The sequence below is a fragment of the Hemiscyllium ocellatum genome, chromosome 1 (genome assembly GCF_020745735.1).
Source record: "Hemiscyllium ocellatum isolate sHemOce1 chromosome 1, sHemOce1.pat.X.cur, whole genome shotgun sequence".
Classification (NCBI taxonomy): Eukaryota; Metazoa; Chordata; class Chondrichthyes; order Orectolobiformes; family Hemiscylliidae; genus Hemiscyllium; species Hemiscyllium ocellatum.
Genome location: NC_083401.1, coordinates 166,802,722 through 166,825,336, shown reverse-complemented (window position 1 = coordinate 166,825,336; position 22,615 = coordinate 166,802,722). Strand labels below are relative to the sequence as shown.

At 41.5% G+C, this 22,615-nt stretch overlaps 1 protein-coding gene across 1 annotated transcript in view; it reads left to right on the top strand.

Moving 5' to 3' along the window:
* Positions 1 to 22,615, top strand: part of dchs2 (dachsous cadherin-related 2) — a 173,345-nt gene that overhangs the window by 100,707 nt on the left and 50,023 nt on the right. The window contains 2 exon segments of the mRNA XM_060831034.1: positions 11,079 to 11,290; positions 14,721 to 14,872. Of these exon segments, the coding sequence (XP_060687017.1) occupies positions 11,079 to 11,290; positions 14,721 to 14,872 (364 nt within the window).

The following is a 22,615-nucleotide window of genomic DNA, read 5'->3' as shown; positions in this document are numbered from 1 at the left end:
CATGAGGTTGAGGAAACAAGGTTCAGACAGAGCATTGGAGGGATACAGGATAGCCAGGAGGGAGCTGCAGAAAGGGATTAGGAGAGCTAAGAGCTGGCATGAAAAATCGTTGGCGGGTAGGATCAAGGATAATCCCAAGGCCTTTTATGCATATGTGAGAAACATGAGAATGACGAGAATGAGAGTAGGTCCGATCAAGGACAGTAGTGGGAGACTGTGTATTGAGTGGTAAGAGATAGGAGAGGTCTTGAATGAGTATTTTTCTTCAGTATTTACAAATGAGAGGGACCGTATTGTTGAAGAGGAGAGTATGAAATGGACTGGTAAGCTAGAGGAGATACTTGTTAGGAAGGAAGATGTGTTGGCATTTTGAAAAACTTGAGGATAGACAAGTCCTCCGGGCCTGACGGGATATATCCTAGGATTACGTGGGAAGCAAGAGGGGAAATTGCAGAACCGTTGGCAATGATCCTTTCGTCTTCGCTGTCAACGGGGGTGGTACCAGGGGACTGGAGAGTGGCGAATGTTGTGCCCCTGTTCAAAAAAGGGAATAGGGATAACCCCGGGAATTACAGGCCAGTTAGTCTTACTTCGATGGTAGGCAAAGTGATGGAAAGGGTACTGTGGGATAGAATTTATGAGTATCTGAAATGACACTGCTTGATTAGGGACGGCCAGCACGGATTTGTGAGGGATAGGTCTTGCCTTAGAAGTCTTATTGAATTCTTTGAGGAGGTGACCAAGCATATGGAAGAGGGTAGAGCAGTGGATGTAGTGTACATGGATTTTAGTAAGGCATTTGATAAGGTTCCCCATGGTAGGCTTATGCGGAAAGTCGGTTGGATAGAGAACTGGCTAACTGGTCGAAGTCAGAGAGTGGTGGTAGATGGTAAATATTCAGCCTGGAGCCCAGTTACAAGTGGAGTTCCGCAGGGATCAGTTCTGGGTCCTCTGTTGTTTGTAACTTTCATTAATGACTTGGAAGAGGGAGTCGAAGGGCGGGTCAGTAAATTTGCAGATGATACGAAGATTGGTGGAGTTGTGGATAGTGAGGAGGGCTGTTGTCGGCTGCAAAGGGACTTAGATATGATGCAGAGCTGGGCTGAGGATTGGCAGATGGAGTTCAACCCTGTCAAGTGTGAGGTTGTCCGTTTTGGAAGGACAAATAAGAATGCGGAATACAGGGTTAACGATGGGGTTCTTAGTAAGGTGGAGGAGCAGAGGGATCTTGAAAGTTGCCACTCAGGTGGATAGAGCTTGTAAGAAAGCCTATGGTCTATTAGCGTTCATTAGCAGAGGGATTGAATTCAAGACTCATGAGGTGATGTTGCAGCTGTATAGGACCTTGGTAAGGCCACATTTGGAGTACTGTGTACAGTTCTGGTCGCCTCACTTTAGGAAAGGCCTGGAAGCTTTGGAGAGGGTGCAGAGGAGATTGACCAGGATGTTGCCTGGAATGGAGAATAGGTCGTACGAGGATAAGTTGAGAGTGCTAGGCCTTTTTCTCATTGGAACAGCGAAGGATGAGGGGTAACTTGATAGAGGTTTATAAGATGATCAGGGGAATAGATAGAGTAGACAGTCAGAGACTTTTTCCCCGGGTACAACAGAGTGTTACAAGGGGACATAAATTTAAGGTGAAGAGTGGAAGGTATGGGGGGATGTCAGGGGTGGGTTCTTTACCCAGAGAGTGGTGGGGGCATGGAATGTGCTGCCTGTGAGAGTGACAGAGTCAGAATCTTTGGTGACCTTTAAGCGGCTAAAGATTAGAGTATAGGATAGGTACATGGATAGGTGCTTAAGCTAGGACAAATGGTCAGCACAACATCGTGAGCCGAAGGGCCTGTTCTGTGCTGTCTTGTTCTCTGTTCTATGTACCCTTCCACCCATCCTTGTGTCATTTTCAAATTTTGAAATGTTACCTCAAATCATTAACATATGTTGCCAATAGCTGGAATCTTAGTACTGGTCCCCCTGCCACCTTACTAGTCATTGCTTGTCCCTCAGAAAAAAAAAACTTTCTTATTGCTACTCATTTTTTGTCTGCTTACAGTTGATCTGTCCATCTCAGTACACTATCCCCAATCCTATGCACTTTAATTTGGCACATTAGTCTCTTATATGGAACTTTGGCAAAGCCTTCAGAAAGTCCAAATAAGCCACATCACTGGCTTGCACTACTAGTTCGATTTTGAAGAATTCCAGTTGATTTATCAAGCATGATTCCCTTTTGTAAACCCATGCTGGCATTGTTTAATTCTGTGTCTGTTTTCTCAGTGCCCTGCTATATAATCCTTGGTTATGGATTCTAGCATCCTCTCCACTACCAGGTTAAGATCACTGGTCTATAATTCTAATTTTAAAAAGATAATAAAGCATGAGCTACACTCTAATCTTTAGAAACTGTTGCAGATGACCACCAATGCATCCACTTTTCTAGGACCACTTTCTTAAGTATTCTGGCATGTAAATGATTAAATGTTGGGGGTTTATCAGTTTCAATCCTACTTTCCAACACCATTTCTCTACTAATATCGATTTGTTTCAGTTCCTCTGTCTTACTAACCTATGTATTCCCCATCCTTTACAGTATAGGTAATTCTGCAAAAGCGCATGTTTCATTGATGTGCATTTGTTATAACACAATTGATGATTTAGGGACACTGTGTCTAAAGCGCAAACTTTAAAAGTGTTTATTGATAATAATGCGATTCTGGCCCCATTAGTTTAAATGGTGCTGTTATTATGAAATATGACACGGAATTGCACGAGAATGGAACTACTGCATTATAGCAGAACTCACTGTGCATTGTCATCCTTTGTGAAGACAGAGCGAAATATGAGTTTAGTTCATCAACCATTTCTTTGTTCCTCATTGTAAGTTCCCCCTTTTCTGACTGTAAGGAGTCTACATTAGTTCTCACCAATTTATTTCTCTATACATGACTGTAAAAACTAATATAGTCAGTTTTTCTGTTCCCCACAAGCTAATCTTACTGTATTTTCTCCTTTATAATCAATTTCTTGGCCCTCTTTTTGCTGACTGTTAAACTATTCCCAGTCCTGAGATTTTTTTTTAAATGCCAATTTGTTTGCCTTTTTTTTACATCTAATACTATCTCTAATGTTCCTTGTAAGCCATAGCCATTGGTCTGTTTGCACTCTTGTTCTAGACAGGAGTGAGCAATTTTTGTAGTTACCCATTCACTCCTTAATGTTTGCCATTGTATATCCACTGTCATTCCTTTCAATAATATTTCCCAATCCATCATAGCCAACTCACACCTCAGACCATGGTAGTTTCTCTTATTAAGATTCAGAACCCTTGTCTCAGAATCAACTGCATGACTCTCCATCTTGTGAAGAATATCTATCTAGCAGAAATTAATGAAGGATCCTTATATACTACCTTACAAACCCATTGCCACTTCCATCTAGAAAGACAAGGACAGCAGGTACTACAAGATCCCCTCTGAGCCACTGACAATTCCAAATTGGAAATATATCACTGTTCCTTCACTGTCACTGGGCCAAAATCCTGGCATTTCCTCCCTAAGGCCATTGTGGCTCAACCTACAGACCATGGACTGCAGCCCTGGAAGAGGGCAGCACCCCACTAACTCTTCGAGAACAACTGGGATGAGCATTATAAATACTGGCTGGCTAGTAAAGCCCACATCCTATAGTGAATAGAGAAAAAGCTGTTAACGTCTGGAATGTACTGCCAGTGTGGTAGGAGCAGGTTCAGTTGAGGCAATCAAGAAGGCATTGGATTCATATCAAAACAGAAACAATGTGCAGGTTATGTGAAAGAGGAGTTTGGCATCAAGTCAAAATACTCAGAGTCAGTGCAGACACAGGGGGCTGAATGACTTCTTTCTGTTATCAGACCTTTGAATGGACCTCTTTAATGTTAATGTTGAATTCCCTTTGCATCCCCTCGGCAGCTGTAACATTGCATTCTGCAATCTATTCTGTTATCCTGATGTAACATTGCATCCTGCACTCTATTCTGTTACCCTGATGTAACATTGCATTCTGCACTGTTATGTTATCATGTTGTAACATTGCATCCTGCACTCTGTTCTGTTACCCTGATGCACTTGTATCGTATAATCTGTCTTGCAAAACACGTAAGACAACATTTTCCATTGTACCTCGGTACACATGACTGTAATAAATCAAATCAAATTATACAATTCTAAGAATGACATTGATGTACATATCAAATGAGTTACCTAGATTACTTCTTTTTCGAATATTTGCTATACTTTTGTCCTGTTCTCTCCCACCCCACCAAAAATCTTTCATTTGATTCATCTGTTTTCAAGGTGGTTATACACTATCAGCTCCATTGTTAATGTTGAATATCATTGTCAGTTCTAGTGGGAAGTGTTGTTTTCTTCATGTGAATCTTGTTCTCTTGCAGCTTTGATGTTTTCTTCAAATTTCAGTTCCATTGTATGAATATGCATATATTTGAGAATATTTGTTACTTGGTCTGTTCTTCAGATTGTTGCACATTGTCGAGCAGTCACTCTTTTGCCACAATATGTTGTTTGTCTTCACTGCTGAGAGGGTTTGGAACCACAACTGTTGTCAAGATAATATAGTATTAAATTGCTCAGGATTTAAGCATTTGCTTTGGGTAGTGTTGTCATTTGTGGTTTACTGCTAAGTCAAGAGATTTGCTTCTTTGGTCAGCTGGTTTATTGTGTTTTAAATAGTCAACACACTTCAGAAAAAGCTGCTTTAATTTGATCTTTTGCTGCACATTTAGAGTCATGAAGTCAGAGAGATGTACAGCACGGAAACAGACCCTTAGGTCCAATTCATCCATGCCGCCCAGATATCCTAATCTAATCTAGTTCCATTTGCCAGCAACTGGACCATTTCCCTCTAAAGGAGAAAGTGAGGACTGCAAATGCTGGAGATCAGAGCTGAAAATGTGTTGCTGGAAAAGCGCAGCAGGTCAGGCAGCATCCAAAGAGCAGGAGAATCGATGTTTCAGGCATGAGCCCTACTTCAGGAATCATTCCTGAAGAAGGGCTCATGCCCGAAACGTCGATTCTCCTGCTCTTTGGATGCTGCCTGACCTGCTGCGCTTTTCCAGCAACACATTTTCAGCTCATACCCCTCTAAACCCTTCATATACCCGTCCAGATGCCTTTTAAATGTTGCAATTGTACCAGCCTCTACCACTTTCTCTGGCAGCTCATTCCATGTACTTGCCACCCTCTGTGTGAAAAAGTTGCCCCTGAGGTCCTTTTTATATCTTTCCCCTGCCCCCCCCCCAAACCTATGCCATTTAGTTCTGGACTCCCCAATCCTGGGAAAAGACTGTGTCTATTTATTCTATCCATGTCCCTCATGATTTTATAAATATCTATGAGGTTACCCCTCAGCCCTCGACGGTCCAGGGAAAACAGCCCCAACCTATTCAGCCTCTCCCTCGAGCTCAAATCCCCCAACACTGGCAACATCCTTGTAAATCTTTCCTGAACCCTTTCAAGTTTCACAACATCCTTCCAATAGGAAAGAGACCAGAATGGCACGTAATATTCCAAAAGTAGCCTAAACAACATCCTGTATGACTGCAATATAACCTCCCAACTTCTATACTCAATACTCTGACCAATAAAGGAAAGCATACCAAACACATTCTTCACTATCCTATCTACCTTCAAGTCTACTTTCAAGGATTCCAAGGTATCTTTGTTCTGCAACAGTCCCGGGTACCTTACCATTAATTGTATAAGTCCTGTTAAGATTTGCTTTCTCAAAATGCAGCACCTCACATTTATCTGAATTAAACACCATCTATCACTCCTCAGTCTATTGGCCCATCTGGTCCAAATCCCATTGTAATTTGAGGTAATCTTCTTCGCTGTCCACTACATCTCCAATTTTGGTGTCATCTGCAAACTTAATAACTATGTGTCCTACATTCACATCCGAATAATTTATATAAATGATGAAAAGTCGTGGAGCCAGCACCGATTCTTGTGGCACTCCACTGGTCACAGGCCTCCAGTCTGAAAAACAATCCTCCACCATCACCCTCTGTCTTCTACTTTTGAGCCAGTTCTGTATCCAAATAGCTGGCTCTCCCTGTATTCCATGAGATCTAACCTTGCTAACCAGTCTCCCATGGAGAACCTTATCAAATGCCTTACTGAAGTTCATATAGATGACGTCCACCGCTCTGCCCTCATCAATCCTCTTTGTTGCTTCTTCAAAAAACTCAATCAAGTTTGTAAGGCACGATTTTCCATGCACAATGCCATGTTGACGACCCCTAATCAGTCCCTGTTTTTCCAAATATATGTAAAACCTGACCCTCAGGATTCCCTCCAACAACTTGCCCATCGCCAATGTCAGGCTCACTGGTCTCTTATTCCCTGGCTTGTCCTTACCACCTTTCTTAAGTAATGGTACCACATTCGCCAGCCTCCAGTCTTCCGGCACCTCACCTGTGACTATCAATGATACAAATATCTCTGTAAGAAGCCCAGCAATCACTTCCCTCACTTCCCACAAAGTTCTAGGGTACACCTGATCAGGTCCTGGGGATTTATCCACGTTTATGCATCTCAAGACATCCAGCACTTCCTCCTCTGTAATATGGACACTTTTCAAGATGTCACCATCTATTTCCCCATATTCTATATCTTTCATGTCCTTCACAGTAAACACTGATGCAAAATACTCATTTAGTATCTCCCCCACACAAAGGCCGCCTTGCTGATCTTTGAGGGGCCCTATTCTCTCCTTTCTTATCCTTCTGTCCTTAATGTGTTTGTAAAACAAAACCTTTAGATTCTCCTTAACCCTATTTGCCAAAGCTATCTCATGTCCCCTTTTTGCACTCCTGATTTCCCTCTTAAGTATACTTCTACTGCCTTTATACTCCTCTAAGGATTCATTCAATCTTTCCTGTCCTTACCTAACTTATGCTTCCTTCTTTTTCTTAACCAAACCCTCAGTTTCTTCTTGAACAGTTTTCTAGATTCTGTATCCATTGCTATTTGGGCTATTCATTCTAAAATTACATTCTCTTTCTGCTGAAAAAGTCTAGTAACTGATTTACCTAAAAAGCTAATGACAGTTCTATTATGAATGAGCTCTTCTTGTCAGGTTCCATAGTTGCATTGTTCAGATGGCATATGTTGGTTATAAAGAAAACTATCTGCAGCCTCTCTGGGATGTTGATATCCACTCTTGAAGCCTGATTTCATTAGTGTCCCATTTATTCTTGAAGTGAAGTATTGATCAAAATCTGTTAAAGGTTGTCACATGTAATTGTTTTTTATTGATGTTGTCTATGTAATGTGTGATCTGAGCTTCCCATTGTAGTACAGAAACGTGCTAACCTGTTCTGTATTTGCTTTGGTGTCATTCCTGAAGCTGTTTGAATTTTTAATATTCTAAGGCTGCCAATTTGTCAATTTACCAAATGGATCTGAAAGTTTAAAGTTTTTCTGATGGAAAGATTGGTATTGGTCACTTTAGTAATGTTGTTCAGTTGTTGATAGGAACTTGAAGATATTAATTATTTCCTTGATTTGGGAGCACATTACTGGAGTTTTGATCTCCATGTTCTATACTCGTTTTGTGGTGTTGTGGTAGTCTTAGTTGTTTACAGTTGTTAAATCTGTGTTGTTCTAAACATGATTGTGCTGTACCATCTTTTTTTCTGTGGTTTGATGCCACAGCAAGAGTTTGGATTCTTTGCAGACTTCTTGAGTAGAAGACAAAGTCAAGAATTGCCTGCAAGTTTAAACTTCAAAACTTCATTTCTTACTTATGTTCCAGGCCCTGACTCCTAGTTTAGTCTTTATCAAACTTAATTATCTTGTATGTGTGTGTTCGTGTCCAGATTGGAGTCTCATTTGGTGGAATTTTTCCATAGTGTTATATCTCAACTCATTCTGCAGTTTTATACTGAGTAATATGTCACTCTGTGACATTGCTACAGAGTTTCTCTAAGGCAGGGGTGGGCAATTAATTCTTCCAAGGGGCCACATGAGAAACCTGAGTTGTGTTGGAGGGCCGAACGAACAATACGTTGAATATAATTCGGCTCAGTATTAATTCTCTCCCATTGTAAAAAGTACTAAATTATATAGTTTTGCACTGAAACTTATAATCAAAAGAATAAGGATATTCTGTTACAATAAAGATATGCAATTGTGGAGTAGGTCAAATATAGAAGAAATAAAACAATAATTTCTGTATTTTGTTTTATTTTTAACATGTTAATCTCACAAACCAATAATGAAAAGTTGTTTCATTATTTTCAGTATTACAAACAACAAACAACTCTATACAAAAAGCCATAAGTGCTTTTGATGTTTTTCAGTTCATTTTACTTGTTTAGTGAGAAAAATCCAGTCTGTTTTGGGCTTGACAAGTGCACTGAAATCTGGTTGAATGTCTGAGGTGGATATGCGAAGGACAGCTGAGAGGTGATCATCAGTGATAGAGGATCTGTATTTGGATTTGTTGAACTTCTTCACTGAGAATGTCTGTTCGCATATATAGGTAGATCCAAAGAGGACTTGGATCTTCTGAGCATGCTTCCTCTTGTGTGGAAAGTTCTCCTCTTTGAGGGAAGAGTAAAAATCAAGCAGTAAGACTGACCTAAAGTACACTGTCAGAAATGTGTCAGACGGCAAGTTAGTGAGTTCAAGCTGAACATCACCAGGTGCATTCTCCACATTGCATGTAAATGGGGAAAAAAATCATGTGCATTTCATTCTCAACCGTTTTAAAGTCTTGAAATTGTCTTGAAAATTCACCATGCAGTGCTTCTAACATCGATGAGTACTTGTGGAGGTGATCAGCTGAAGGTGCGGCTTCCTTCAGTATTGGTAAGTGGGTGAGAATGTTGTCCTCCATTTGGCTTGAGAGAAGCTGCAACTTTCTCATAAAAGCCTTCACCAAGTTGTACATTTCATGCACAAAAAGGCCCTTGCACTGCAGTTTCACATTTAGTTCATTCATAAGTGCATTCACAACAACAGCAAAACCAAGGTCTGCAATCCAGTCTGCATCTGAAAGCTGTGGAATGCTATTCCCTTTCTTCACACAGAAATCTTGAATCTCTTCTCTCAGGTCCCATCCACTTTTCAGCATTTTGCCCAGGCTGAGCCACCTGACAGCTGTGTGGTAGTCTTTGTCACGATGTTCAGTTTCATTTTCCTCCAAAAGTGAAACAAACTGCCTGTGATTCAAAGCTCTTGCCCTGATGAAGTTAACTATTTTAGTTACAACATCAACCACATGGTTAATTTTTAACACTGGCTTACACAACACTTCCTGATGTATAATGCAATGCAAAAATACCAATTTTAGTTCAGAGTCAATTTCTGTCACTTTATCCTGCATTCTCTTTAAGAGTCCAACATTTTTTCCCGTTAGATTTGGACAACCATCCATTGTCACACCCGCCAGCTTGTTCCATTTTAGTCTCAACGTGTCCAAACATGCATTTACCTCCATGAACAAATCATTAGCAGTTGTTGTTCCTTTCATTGACTGCATGGCTGCCAGCTCCTCTGTGATTTTAAAGTCCGTAGTTATCCCACGTACGAAGATGAGTAGCTGGGCTGTGTCATGTACATCACAGCTCTCATCCAAAGCCAAGGGAAAAAAGTCAAAGTTGACCGCTCTGTGCTGCAGCTGAAGCTCCAGATTTCTCACGATGTTCCCAATCCTTCTCGTTACAGTGCGTCGGGAGAGGGGCACATTCTCAAATGCCTCCTTTTTCTCCAGGCATATTAGTTCTGCAGAGTCTGACAAGCAGTCCTTAATAAACTCTGCATCAAAACACGGTTTACTGTTTCTGGCGATTTTGTGGAATATGAATAACTTGTCTTGGCGTGACCTGACATTTTGAGGGCTAGCCAACAAGCATCACTTTTCGCTGTTCACGCATGCACGCACATACATGCGCATGTGCATCCATATCTAAATAAAAAAGCATCCTTTCCAAAACAAAAGCAACACAGTTGTATTGCATGCATGGCGTAAATATTTTTTCATTTATGTTCTCATTTAAGATTGACCTCATGCAGGCCGGACAGGAACAACCAAAGGGCCGGATATGGCCGGTGGGCCATAAAATGCCCAGGTCTGCGCTAAGGTCTTGAAACCCTTACACAACAACCACAACAAAAAAGTGCAGTTTATTTCAAAATTTTCTTTGGAGTGAGTATTCTTCAGCTTTTTAGCATTTTCTGGGATTGCTAACCATCTGTTATTGGAGTCTTTCCCAATATTCTTTCTCCCCTCCCAATCTGAGACTAACATAAGGATGCTAATAAGCAGTGGAAGTGGTCTAAAATGGATTATTTTGAGATGGGCAAGCTCTTTCTCACAGGTAATGGAAGTGAGCGCTAAAGCTCTGTTTTGAATGCAGCAATGCTTCTTTTTTAGATTGCACACTGTGGGTTGCTGTTGGTTGTGTAAAATGGATAAATTGCTAACCCAGATTTTCAACACCAGTTGTTAACTTGACTTCAATTTCACTGTCATATCTATCCAAAATCACAATCCCTATTAGTTGTAAAAGAAAAATTGGGAGATGTTGTTAATATCCAGTGTTCACAGTAAAATAGTGTTCACATCACAGGATTTCATAGGAGCTAACAATTAAGATAAAGTAATTAGATTAGACTTAGATTAGACTTACAGTGTGGAAACAGACCCTTCGGCCCAACAAGTCCACACCGACCCGCCGAAGCGCAACCCACCCATACCCTTACATTTACCCCTTACCTAACACTACGGGCAATTTAGCATGGCCAATTCACCTGACCCGCACATCTTTGTGACTGTGGGAGGAAACCGGAGCACCCGGAGGAAACCCACGCAGACACGGGGAGAACGTGCAAACTCCACACAGTCAGTCGCCTGAGTCGGGAATTGAACCCAGGTCTCTGGTGCTGTGAGGCAGCAGTGCTAACCACTGTGCCACCGTGCCTAAAGGAGAGTACCTACCCACGGTAATTGGTCATGAATAAAAAATATTTCATATACTTCAATATGTTATGAAGCTTTATTTCTGTTTTCAGGTGAGATTGTGGTAAATGATTCCAAATTTCTGGATTATGAAGTCAGAACAAAGATGCATTTGGTATTGTTGGCAAAGAATAATCATCAGACAGCATATAGCCAGTTAACCATTTTAATCGAAGATGTAAATGATAACCAACCACATTTTCAACAAAATTATTATAAGACATCAATATGGGAGGGCCAAACACGTAACACATATGTCATGCAGGTAAGGGTCGTCTCAAATTTGTATATGATCAGACATACATTATGAAACAGAAGTATGTTACTTATAGCAAATTTTTAATTAAGTTGACAATTGAAATACTGCACAGCAGGTCAATTTGAACAATCCTCCAAGTTATTTTCAAATCTTCCAAAGATGACTGAATTAGATACCGTAGAAGTTAACCAAATGTACAATTAAATTACAAGCAGAAGTGAAAAAGAGTGGAAAATTTGCATGAGATGGAGAAATGCTTTGAGGACAAAACAGGGTTTAGATATACTCAATTGATGCTACACCAGAGGTCTGGGCCCTGCATTCTTATAATGATTTTCACAATCGCCTACGTAAGGAAATCAGTGTGATCCAGAAACCAGTCTCCATTGTCACCATGGAGACTTTTTTTTCCTATCCTAAAAACAGTGAATCAGTGCATTGCTATTTACACCAATTTTCTGAAGGTTTTGCTAACCTCTTGCTGTAGTTCCTGCAGGAACTTGAAAGAAGCTCAAGGGAAAATCAGAACCCTGATTTTTTTTTAGATTACTTACAATGTGGAAACAGGCCCTTTTGCCCAACAACCCAACGACCCGCAACCCACCCAGACCTATTCCCCTACACCTAACACTGTGGACAATTTAGCATGGCCAATTCACCTAACCTGCACATTTTTGGATTGTGGGAGGAAACCAGAGCACCCCCCGCCGACACAGGGAGAATGTGCAAATTCCACACAGAGAGTCGCCTGAGGCGGAAATTGAACCCGGGTCTCTGGTACTGTGAGGCAGCAGTGCTAACCACTGTGCCACTGTGCCACCACATTGTTAGTGATGAAACAGGAAATTAGAATTCAGAGACCTTAAGATATTACAATTCAGAGACATCAGATATAAGTTATATTATTGATCACTCCCAAAGAGTATATTCCAATTCATGCTGCCAACAGGGAGCTTTATAAGATGGTGGGATTTGGATGTGTTTTGTAAAATTTGGCCAATGTGCATTATCTGGCCATTCTACATATCTCCCAATTTTCATTAATTTCACTGAAAATCAGTCAAGCGCATAATGTATATCAATCCAAACTATTCTTCTAAATTTAAAAATTATAGATTGCAGTTAGTGAAGGATAATTTTAGGACAGATATCAAGTAGTTCATGCAAAAGGTGATCAGTACAGGGAGTAAACTTCTAGAAAAATGAGGGCAGGTAAAACACTTCTAAAATCACTTAAAAAACCCTGCGATTTGGGGAGTCTCCAGCTTCCTGCTCCAGATTGTTTAAATGTATTAGATTAAATTAGATTCCCTACAGTGTGGAAACAGGCCCTTCGGACCAACAAGTCCACACCAACCCTCCAAAGACCAACCCACCCAGTCCCATTCCCCCACTCTATATTTACCCTTGACTAATGCACCTAACACTATGGGCAATTTAGCATGGCTAATTCATCTTTATTGGCTCTCAACTTCTTGCCCATCTTTGATACGAATATATGAAATAAGAGCAGTAGGAGGTCATTCAGTCTTTGAACTTTCTCTGCTGTTAAGTAAAATCATGGCTGATCTAATTGGAACCTCATATTCAAATTCTGACATACCCTGATATCCTTCAATCCCTACCTTAACACAGAACTAGCGCTTCCTTAAAAATATATCCACAATTTTCAGGAAACGCTTGATAGACTGATGAGAATCAGAGAAAGAAAAAAGCCTAATCTTGGTTTTAATGGACTATCCGTGGCCCCAAGCTCCAGATGTTTCCAAGGGAGAAAACATTCTCTCCATATCTACCATTTCAAGTCTCAGCAAGACCTTATAAATTTCAATGCTTGATTCCAACTAAGAGATTTTCCAGTATCCCTGCCGCAATATTCTTATCAAAATCATGTTACAGCCTGTTTGATCTTGTCAAAGGCCAGTTATTTTCCCTTGCCCTTCTTTAACTGTCTTTTGCCCTTGAAACAGTTGATTACACCATGCTCCTCTACTGCATCATCTCCATTATCTAACTGAGTAGGACTGCAACTGCTTGATTCCATTCTTTATCTATTTAATTGTATCCGCAGAATTGTCATCAATGAACATCTCTTCCCATTCTGTGTGTTCCCCAAAGATCAATCCTCGGCACTCTCTCAATTCCCACCTACATGCTGCTCTTTGGCAATACAATCTGAAAACATCTCAGTTTCTTATCTGCATGTTGACAACACCCAGCTTTCCCTCATTGCCACCTCTTTCGACCCTTCACTGCCCCTAAGTTGTCCAAGTGCTTGTCGAACATCAAGACAGGGCAACTAACATTTTCCTTTGATTAGATATTGCCTTTGATCCCTGCCATTAACACCATCATTTTCCTTTGTCACTGTTTGAGGTTGAATCATACTGTTCGCAGCCTTGGTGTCATTACTTTATTCCGGAATCAATTTTCAATAACAACCATGTGATTAGGATTGCCTATATTAACCTCTGCACTATCACCGGACTTGATCCTTGCCTCAGCGTTCCTACTACTGAAACACTTGTCCATGCATTTGTTACCTCCAGATTTGACTACACTAATGAGCTCCTAACCAACTTCACAGTATATCCCTTCCAGACTTGAGATCATCCAAACTCTGCTGGCTAATAGTGTTCCTTCTAAGCTGCGCATCTGAGGTTCTGCATGTCAGTTGACATGATCAGCATGACAGTGCATTGACTTCCTGTTCTGGAAGTCACTGCCATGCACGCATGACAGAGTTCTGCACACCGCATGAAGGACTAGAACGGATATTGTTGACCATATCCTAACTTGCACATATCCCATTCACCTATTAGCGCTGTGCTCATTGGTCTATATTAGCTTCCGATTAAGCAACATTTCAGTCTTAAAATTTCTCAACCTTGTTTTCAAATCCTCTATGGCTTTGCCATTCCCAATCTTCGTAATGTCTTTCAGCCTTACAACCTCTGAAATATTTTAATTCTTTTAAATCCAGCCTTTTGAGCATCCCTGATTTTAATCACTCCATCATTGGTGCCCACATCTTCAGCTGCCTGGGTTCTAAGCTGTGGAATTCCATCCGTAGATCTTGCCTTCTGCCTCACTTTCTTCCTGAGACATTCCTTCAAAACACTCCTTTGGCTAAATTTATCCATCTTAGTATCTCCTAAAGTGTGGGGCAATATTTGGTTTATAATTTCTCTATGAAATGTTGGGATGCCTTTATTACTATTTAAATACAAGTAGTTGTTGTTATCATGAACTTGTAATATGTACTGGCACAGGAAATGCAAAACTTGTAATGAATATATTTTCATTAACAAATGCAGAATGGGAAATACTTTGTCTGCAATGTTTAACCGTTTTACCAATAAATTCATAAGAGGTTGAGTCCAATAAACTAATAAAATATTTGAATAAATCCTGAATGGCTGTGTACCATTGACAGGTTTTTGCATCTGATTCTGACCATGGGCTTAATGGCCAAATTGAATATTCCATAATATCTGGAAATGAAAACAAGGCTTTTGTTATTGATTCAGCTCGAGGAATTATTACAACGAATGCTGTTTTAGATCGAGAAGTAATTTCCTCCTACAGGTTTGTGTTGGTTCCTTGTGCAATATCAAATTGTAGTTAAATTTGTTTTATCTAGCATGCTTGAAACCATAAATTTGTGCATCCCGCGTAATGACAATAATCTTCCTTGCTTGAATGGTAAATAGAAATGAAAATTAAATGGTTCTATACTGAATTGGTGATCGACTTCACTAGCTTACCACACGATCAGTGAACTTCAAAATTAGCCCTTGAATGTAAATATCATCCACGCACACATGCTGCCAATAATCATCCATCATCACTTTAATTTTTAGTTGAAGCTTGTCCTAGTTCAACTATGTTGATTTTCACAAATGTTCATACAGGTGAGGAGAAGCATAATTATCAATTACATATAAATTCCAGTTAAAAAAAACAGGACATTCAGCCCTCAAGTCACCTGCCATCCTATTTCATCTACTCTATCAACATATCCTTGTATTCTTTTCTCCCTCATTTGGGTATCTAATTTCCTCTAGTATGCACCTGTGCTAATTGTTTCAGCTCTTCCATGTTTTCATCACCCTTTAATTGCATATGTTTCTGCTTAATTATCTGCTGAATTTATTATTGCTTATCTTTTATTTATGACCCTTTGCTTTGGTCCACCCTATAATATCTTTCTCAGAACCTTAAAGACTCCTATCAGGTCTTACCCCAATTTTTTCTTCTTAAAAGAAATAAGTCCCAATTTGCTCAATCTTTCCAGATGAGTATAACTGCTCAGTTCTGGTATCATTTATTTTCCTGCTTCTCTCTCGTTTTTGTAATATGTAGCAACCTTTCTGTTGAAAACTATTGCCAAATGTGGTCTAACCAAGATTCCAAACAATTTTAATGTAGCTTCTCTGCCTTTCCATTTACTTTGGAAATGCATTTTTCCCCTTTCACTATGGCCTTATTAAATTGTCATTTTTAGAAATCTATCTTAATGTACCCAACCTCCTTATGGGAAGAAATGGCCTAGTGGTATTATCATTAGACTACTAATGCAGAGACCGGGGATCAGGGTTTGGATCTCACTGTGGCAGATAATGGAATTTAAACTCAATAAAAAGCTAGAATTAAGAACATATTGATCACCGCAAAATTGTTGTCGATTGTCAGAAAAACTCATCTGGTTTACTACTGCCATTCAGGGAAGGAAATCTAATTTGGTTTGGTGTACTTGTTATTCTATATCCTTAGCAATGTGGTTGACTCTTCCTTAACTGTCCTCTGTAGAATTAGGCATGGGCAACAAATGCAAACCACTCAGCAAACCTTCTACAAAACATAGACCCATAGGATTTTCAAGCTTCTATCTGTGTCAGAATGGAGGTGGGGGCGTTTGAAATTAGTAGATGGGATCCAATTGCAGGATTCCCATTCCTGTTATGTGGCTTTTTATTGTCTCCTGTTCTAGTGATTAATTTCTGCCTCGTTCCCAACCCTGTCTCAAGTGCCTGGACTGGAGCCTATGTGTTATTTTCTTTTCTCTCCAGGATTAGTGCATAGAGAGATCCTACATGCAGCAGTCCTGTACTTCCCTTATTACGGTGTTTGGGCATTTTAGATCCCTTTTGTTGTGTCAGGAACTCTTCAGCAGGTAACTTTGAAAGATCTTGCCAACATCAACTATTGGAAAGAAATCCACATTAAGTCAGTACCTGTTTGCCAGTCTGGAGAAACCATAGTGCTTATGTTCTGAGACTTTCCGCCGCTTGAATTTCAGGGAAAAATTAGGGAGAAGGGGTGTCCCTAAATATATATGTGGCTGATGACAGCCATCACCTGATGACAAGTGCGCATTTAGCAAGGGTCACGAAGCTAACATGAACAGAGGGGCTGAGGCGTGTACAAAACCTTGGGAGGAGGGCATTGCCAAGGTGAAGCAGAAACTGGTCTTTTGGGAGCACTGCTCCCTCTCCATTGCGGGTAAAAACCTGGTCATCAGGTGTGAGGCACGCTCTCTGTGTTGAAAGTGGCACAGGGTCTGACTCATCCCCGGAGCTATGCTGTTGCAGTCACCCGAACCAACTTGCACTTTGTCTGGAGGTCTAAGATGGACAGTGTCTGCAGGGAAATCAAATATAAACTGTTGGTGAGAGAAGGAAGAATGTACCCAGTGTTGCCCTCATCCTAATGGCTAACTTTTGTGCAGCTGCATCAATCTGTGCATAAACGCTGGTATGCAAACATCAAGTGTCACTAAATACTGAGGTTCTACCTGTCCCCAGTATTGTAAAGGATGGGACTGGCCTCGTTGCCGTGGAAAATTCTAAATAGTTGGACCCTTCTGTATCACCCGTCTTTCATGGAGAAAATTGCAAAGAAAAACACGTTTGAGCACTTCAGGAAGTGGTCAGTGCAAGCATCCTTGAGACTGTGAGGGAAAAGGAGAAGGTAAATCCTGTCACATGGTTCCCTGAGCAGACTGTCAAAGTCATTTGGCAGAACACCTCATCAGCAGGACTTTCCAATAAGCACCAAGACATCGCTTGGCTAGTGGTGAGATCCTTCGTATACCCATGGTTAGTCTCTGCCACTGCAGATGCTCTCGAAGCAGCTGTGGAAGCATTGAGACTGTCACACATGTCCTGCTAGAATATACCTTTGCAAAAGAAAGATGAGTGGTTTCGTCAAGGTTCGTCCCGAGCAAGTCCACGACGCAGGACACTGTTCCCCGGGACACCCACCGAGACAAACATTGACTGCACCTGGAGAACCATCAACTTGTGAAAGACACTCTTTGATTTGCCCAAAATTTCCAGAACAAAGAGTTGATCTCGAACCAGTGTTGCAGACTGTCAGGACAACGTCCAGGACAATGTGCTGAGGACAATCTAAAGCTTGGGGCAGCTAGTTGGACTGGAGGCCTGTGCCTAAATGGAGTGCCTCAGGGGTCAGTGCTGGGCCCATTGCTGTTTGTTTTCTACATTAATTTGGATGAGAATGTACAATGCTTAGTAAGTTTGCAGATAACACTCAAATAGACAGTATCATAGACAGTGAGAAATTGCAGCAGGACCTTGATCAGCTGAGGAAAAGTGCCGAGAAATGGCACATGTAGTTTAATATAGATAAGTATGAGGTCTTGCATCTTAGAAAGTCAAATCAAGGTAGGAGTTTCACAATGAATGGTAGGGCCTTAAGGAGTGTAGTGGAACAGAGGGAGCTTGGGGTTCAGGTGCATGACTCCTCTGAAGAGTGGAGTCACAGATAGACAGGACAGTGAAGAAGGCTTTTGGCACACTGGTCTTCATCAGTCTGTGCATTAAGTATAGAAGTTAGAAAGTTAAATTGCAGTTACACAGGACATTGGTGAGGCCACACTTGGAGTGTTGTGTTCAGTTTGATCACTATATTATAGTCGAAGGTGTAGTGCTGGAAAAGCACAGCAGGTCAGGCAGCATCCGAGAAGCAGGAGAATTGATGTTCGGGCGTAAGACCTTCATTAGGAATGTGATACTCACCTTATTATAGGAAGGATGTTATTAAACTGGAAAGGCTGCAGAAGAAATTTACAGGGATGTTGCCAGGACTAAAGAGTCTAAGTCATAGAGGGAGTTTGGATAAGCTAGGACTTTTGCCTTTAGAGTCTAGGAGACTGAGGGGCGATCTTATAGAAGTGCATATGATCATGAGAGGCATGGGTAGGGTGAATGCACTTAGTCTATTTCCCAGGTTGGGAAATCGAGGATTAGAGGACATCAGTTTAAGGTTAGCGGGAAAAGAATGAAAGAGAACCTGAGGGCCAACTTTTTTTACACAAGGGTGGTACACATATGGAATGAGTTACTAGCGGAAGTGATTGAGGCAGGTACACTAATAACATTTAAAAGGCATTTGGACAAATACATGGATAGGAAAGGTTGAGAAGGATATGGGCCAAGTGCAGGGAAATGGAGTTAGTATAGATGGACACTTTGGTTGGCATGGACCAGTTTGGGCCAAAGGTCCTGTCAAGGGGCTGTAGGACTCTGTGACTCTAGCTGCCACCAAGGCACAGAGGGGAAAGACCACTGTCTGAGGTCTTCCTATTGAAGTTAATTGCGGGTCAGTTCAGACCCTCCTAGTGCCTCACATGCATGTAAATATAGTCTTTTATATGCAAGAGATGTCTTTGGTTTGTTTGGATCGAGTCAAACTACAATCTTTGTTTGTTGCCTTGTTACAGTACTGTGCAGAACCAAACTCTATTTGTGACTGTGTATATGTATAGAAGCACTTTTTATGAATAAAGTAAATTTTTGAAATTAAAAAAGTCTAAATCGTCATCCAAACCCTTATCTGTAAGCTCAGCTTTTGGAGAGCCGGTGTCCAAGCTTTGCTTTGTCTGCCCTGGCTATAGATCATGCATGCCTGGTGACTCACCTCATTTTATTAGCCTCAAATTCAGAAAGTTTCCATATGTTAGTTGATAATGGCCAGTGTCCGAGTGAGAGTGCTTCTTTGTCATTGCTAAAGTATTGCTCACTCTCTTCCTTTGGATTGCTGTGGCAGTACTCAAGAATCTAAAGCACAAAACCAGAAGGGGAAGACTGGATTGAGAGGATATTAGTGTATAAAGCAAGAGGTCCATGGTCACACCATCTGCAATTTGTATATCATGGCAGAAAGCAGGATGAGGTGGGAAATGAAAATTGGCCTATTGCAATGTCGTTGGCCTCAAGTATCTTGGAGTTCTGAGAGATTGACTGAAAACTTGCGAGACACAAACAGGAAATCTACCCTTGAGCGGTTAGACCTATCTGGCTGTGACCAGGTGCATCTACACTGCGCTGCATCTGCACAGGTGTTGAAGATGTGCAGCTTGGTGACTTTCACTATTTCTATCAAGATTCTGGATGTGGAGTCCGGTTTGCTGTCAGGCCTTACAGATTGTCCATCCACATCAATGCTGCAGTTGGAGTCTCTGGCCAGAACGATACCACCAAGATTCCTTAGTCTCAGGGGAATGTTTCTGTATGTAATGTGTGCTACAAAGAGACACCCACCTACCCACCATCTTCTTAACTTCGGAGATGGTGAAATTGCCTCTTTTCACCTGAAAACCCAGACCGGAGGAACTGCTGTGTTTCCCCACAACCAAAATGAAAGCCTGTGTGTCCATAGGCTTTTCAGACTATCGAGTTCACACCAACCTGGAGAGCCACCTGCCTACCCTATTTCTATCTAGCATCTCCCATGGCTAATCCACCTATAATGCATATCCCTGAACACTATGGGCAATTTAGTATGGCCAATTCACCTAAACTGCACATCTTTAGACTGTGGGAGGATACCCATGCAGACACAGAGAGAATATGCAAACGCCACACAGACAGTTACCAAAGGATGGAATCTAACCCAAGTTACTAGCATTGTGAGGCAGCAGTGCTAACCACTGAGCCATCATGCCACCCTGATTTTCACAGTTGATGTTTCAAGCAATTGGAAAAATGAATACATTCTTTTAATTCCCAATTAAACCAACTCATTTGTGCTGAAGTCAGACTGTTCAATTTATACTGTAATTGTGCAAAGTGACCAGAAGTTAGTGCAGAACAGATTTTCTGCTCATTTAATAGTTATCCATTACATTGCATGCCATTATGATCTACTCATGTGAATTGTGGTTCAGTAGGTGAAATTACAATCCTGCCACAGCATCCTGAAGTGTGAATATCTAAGTTGTTGCATGGTTAGGATGGCCCTATAACGGGGCATAGAGAAAGTGTGGACTGCAGATGCTGGAGAATCGGAGTCGAAAAATGTGGTGCTGGAAAAGCACAGCAGGTCAGGCAGCATCCAAGGAGCAGGAGACATTTTGGGCTTAACCCCTTCATGCATTCCTGATGACGGACTTATGCCTGAAGTGTCTCCTGCTCCTCAGATGCTGCCTGACTTCTGTACTTTTCCAGTGCCACACGTTTTCTACTTCGCCTATGACAGGGCACTCTCAGAAGGACTTGGATCCTCGGAATTCATTATCTGTTCTTGCACCTGGGGAGATGATAGCTTTGTAGTATTATGACCAGACTGTCAGATCCTGCTGTGGAAGACGGTAGAGAATATATTCAGTAAAAATGTGAAATGGAGTTTAATGATAATCATGAAACCCTTGTTGATTGTCGGAAAAAAACCTATCTGGTTCAATAATGTCCTTACTGCTCTTACGTGGGCTAGCCTTCGTACAACTCACAACCCACAGCTGCTTGGTTTACTGTTAACTGCCCTCAGGGTGATGAGGACTAATAAATGCTGGCCTAGTGACTTAGGGCATTTCTTCCTCAGCCAACTGTAGTGGGGTCATGGCAGTGATGTGCTCACAAGCATGTGATCTTGACTCTAACCAAAAAAAAAATGAGACTGTATCTGAGCTGTTGATGGGTTTCAGAGGCTGCTTTCCTCCTCTTGGGGTATCTATGGCTAATTCCTCAGAGGTCAAGGAGAAATTGTGTCACAAGGCGAGCCTCTTGGCTGCTACCATAAGGCAACTGCCACTGAAACCTGCAGGAGATGAAAGAGAGATTGCATTGTGAATAAAGGGTAAAAGACAGGGAATGTTAAGAGTACATTCATGGTGTTAGTAATGGGAAAGTGGCATGGCAATGGACAATGATTCTAACTTGGTTGCTGGGTATTTGCAGATAAATGTTCACTGGCCCGGACCAGGAGTCTCTCCTTTTAAAGAGCAAAGTAATGAATTTTGGGTACTCCGCTACTTGACCTGACTCTACTGTAGGCTATTTTCTCCTTCATTGATACGAGGGGAGGGATTAAATGAGATGAAACTGCCTGGCACAACTATCATTACTGGTGGAAGTGGGGGAGATGGGGTGAGGTGTGGGGGGTGATAAGGTGCCCAACTGAGTGAGTAAGCAACATAAAATGCCTGAGGCTTTAAAGTGTGGGAGGTGGGGGATGGGTGAGAGAGAATAAGGGGAGATGTTGGTTACAATGACAAGAGTGGTAGACTACGAGCCTTAGTGGGAGATGTGTGCAGTAACAGAGATAGAGTAAATGTGATGTAACAGAGAGAAGATGGTGATACTTACCCTGGCATTGTGGAGAACGTCATTGACCCTTTTTGTAGCATTGCTGGGCATTCCTCCAGTGACCTGGATGGTAACCTCCGGCTGGGCTGACCGTGTCTGGTTGTAATCTCCTATGTCGTCCTACTAGAAGAGGATTGTCTTCCTCAGCACCTTCCCGTCCACCAGAATCTCTAGGTGCCTGTCTACAAACAGGGGCCCCAATTTTCTTTTGTCTTAATTGTCTAGGCCAATGACATAAGCAGTGCAGGGAAGTTCAGGACTGCCAATGCTGGATGAAGTACACGCTGTACTTCAAATATGTGCCAACGCCAGTAGTCCAGGATGGTGCAGTATTGACATATGTTCTGCCTATAACAAATAGGAGAATACAACAAGTGGGGTGCCATATGAGTATGGTGCAAAGCTAATGAGCTAAGTTTGGGAAGAAAGTGTGAGAAGTCTCTCTAGACCTCACAGAGAGATATCCTCCATGAAACTCACAACTAACACTTAGAGTCATAGTCATAGAGTTATGCAGCATTGGAAACAGACCCTTCGGTCCCACCAGCCCTTGCTAAACATAATCCCAAACTAAACTAGTCCCACCTGCTTACTTCTGGCTCATATCCCTCCAAACCTTTCCTATTCATGTATCTATCCATATGTCTTTTAGACATTGTAATTGTAACCTCATCCACCACAATAGACAATAGGTGCAGGAGTAGGCCATTCTGCCCTTCGA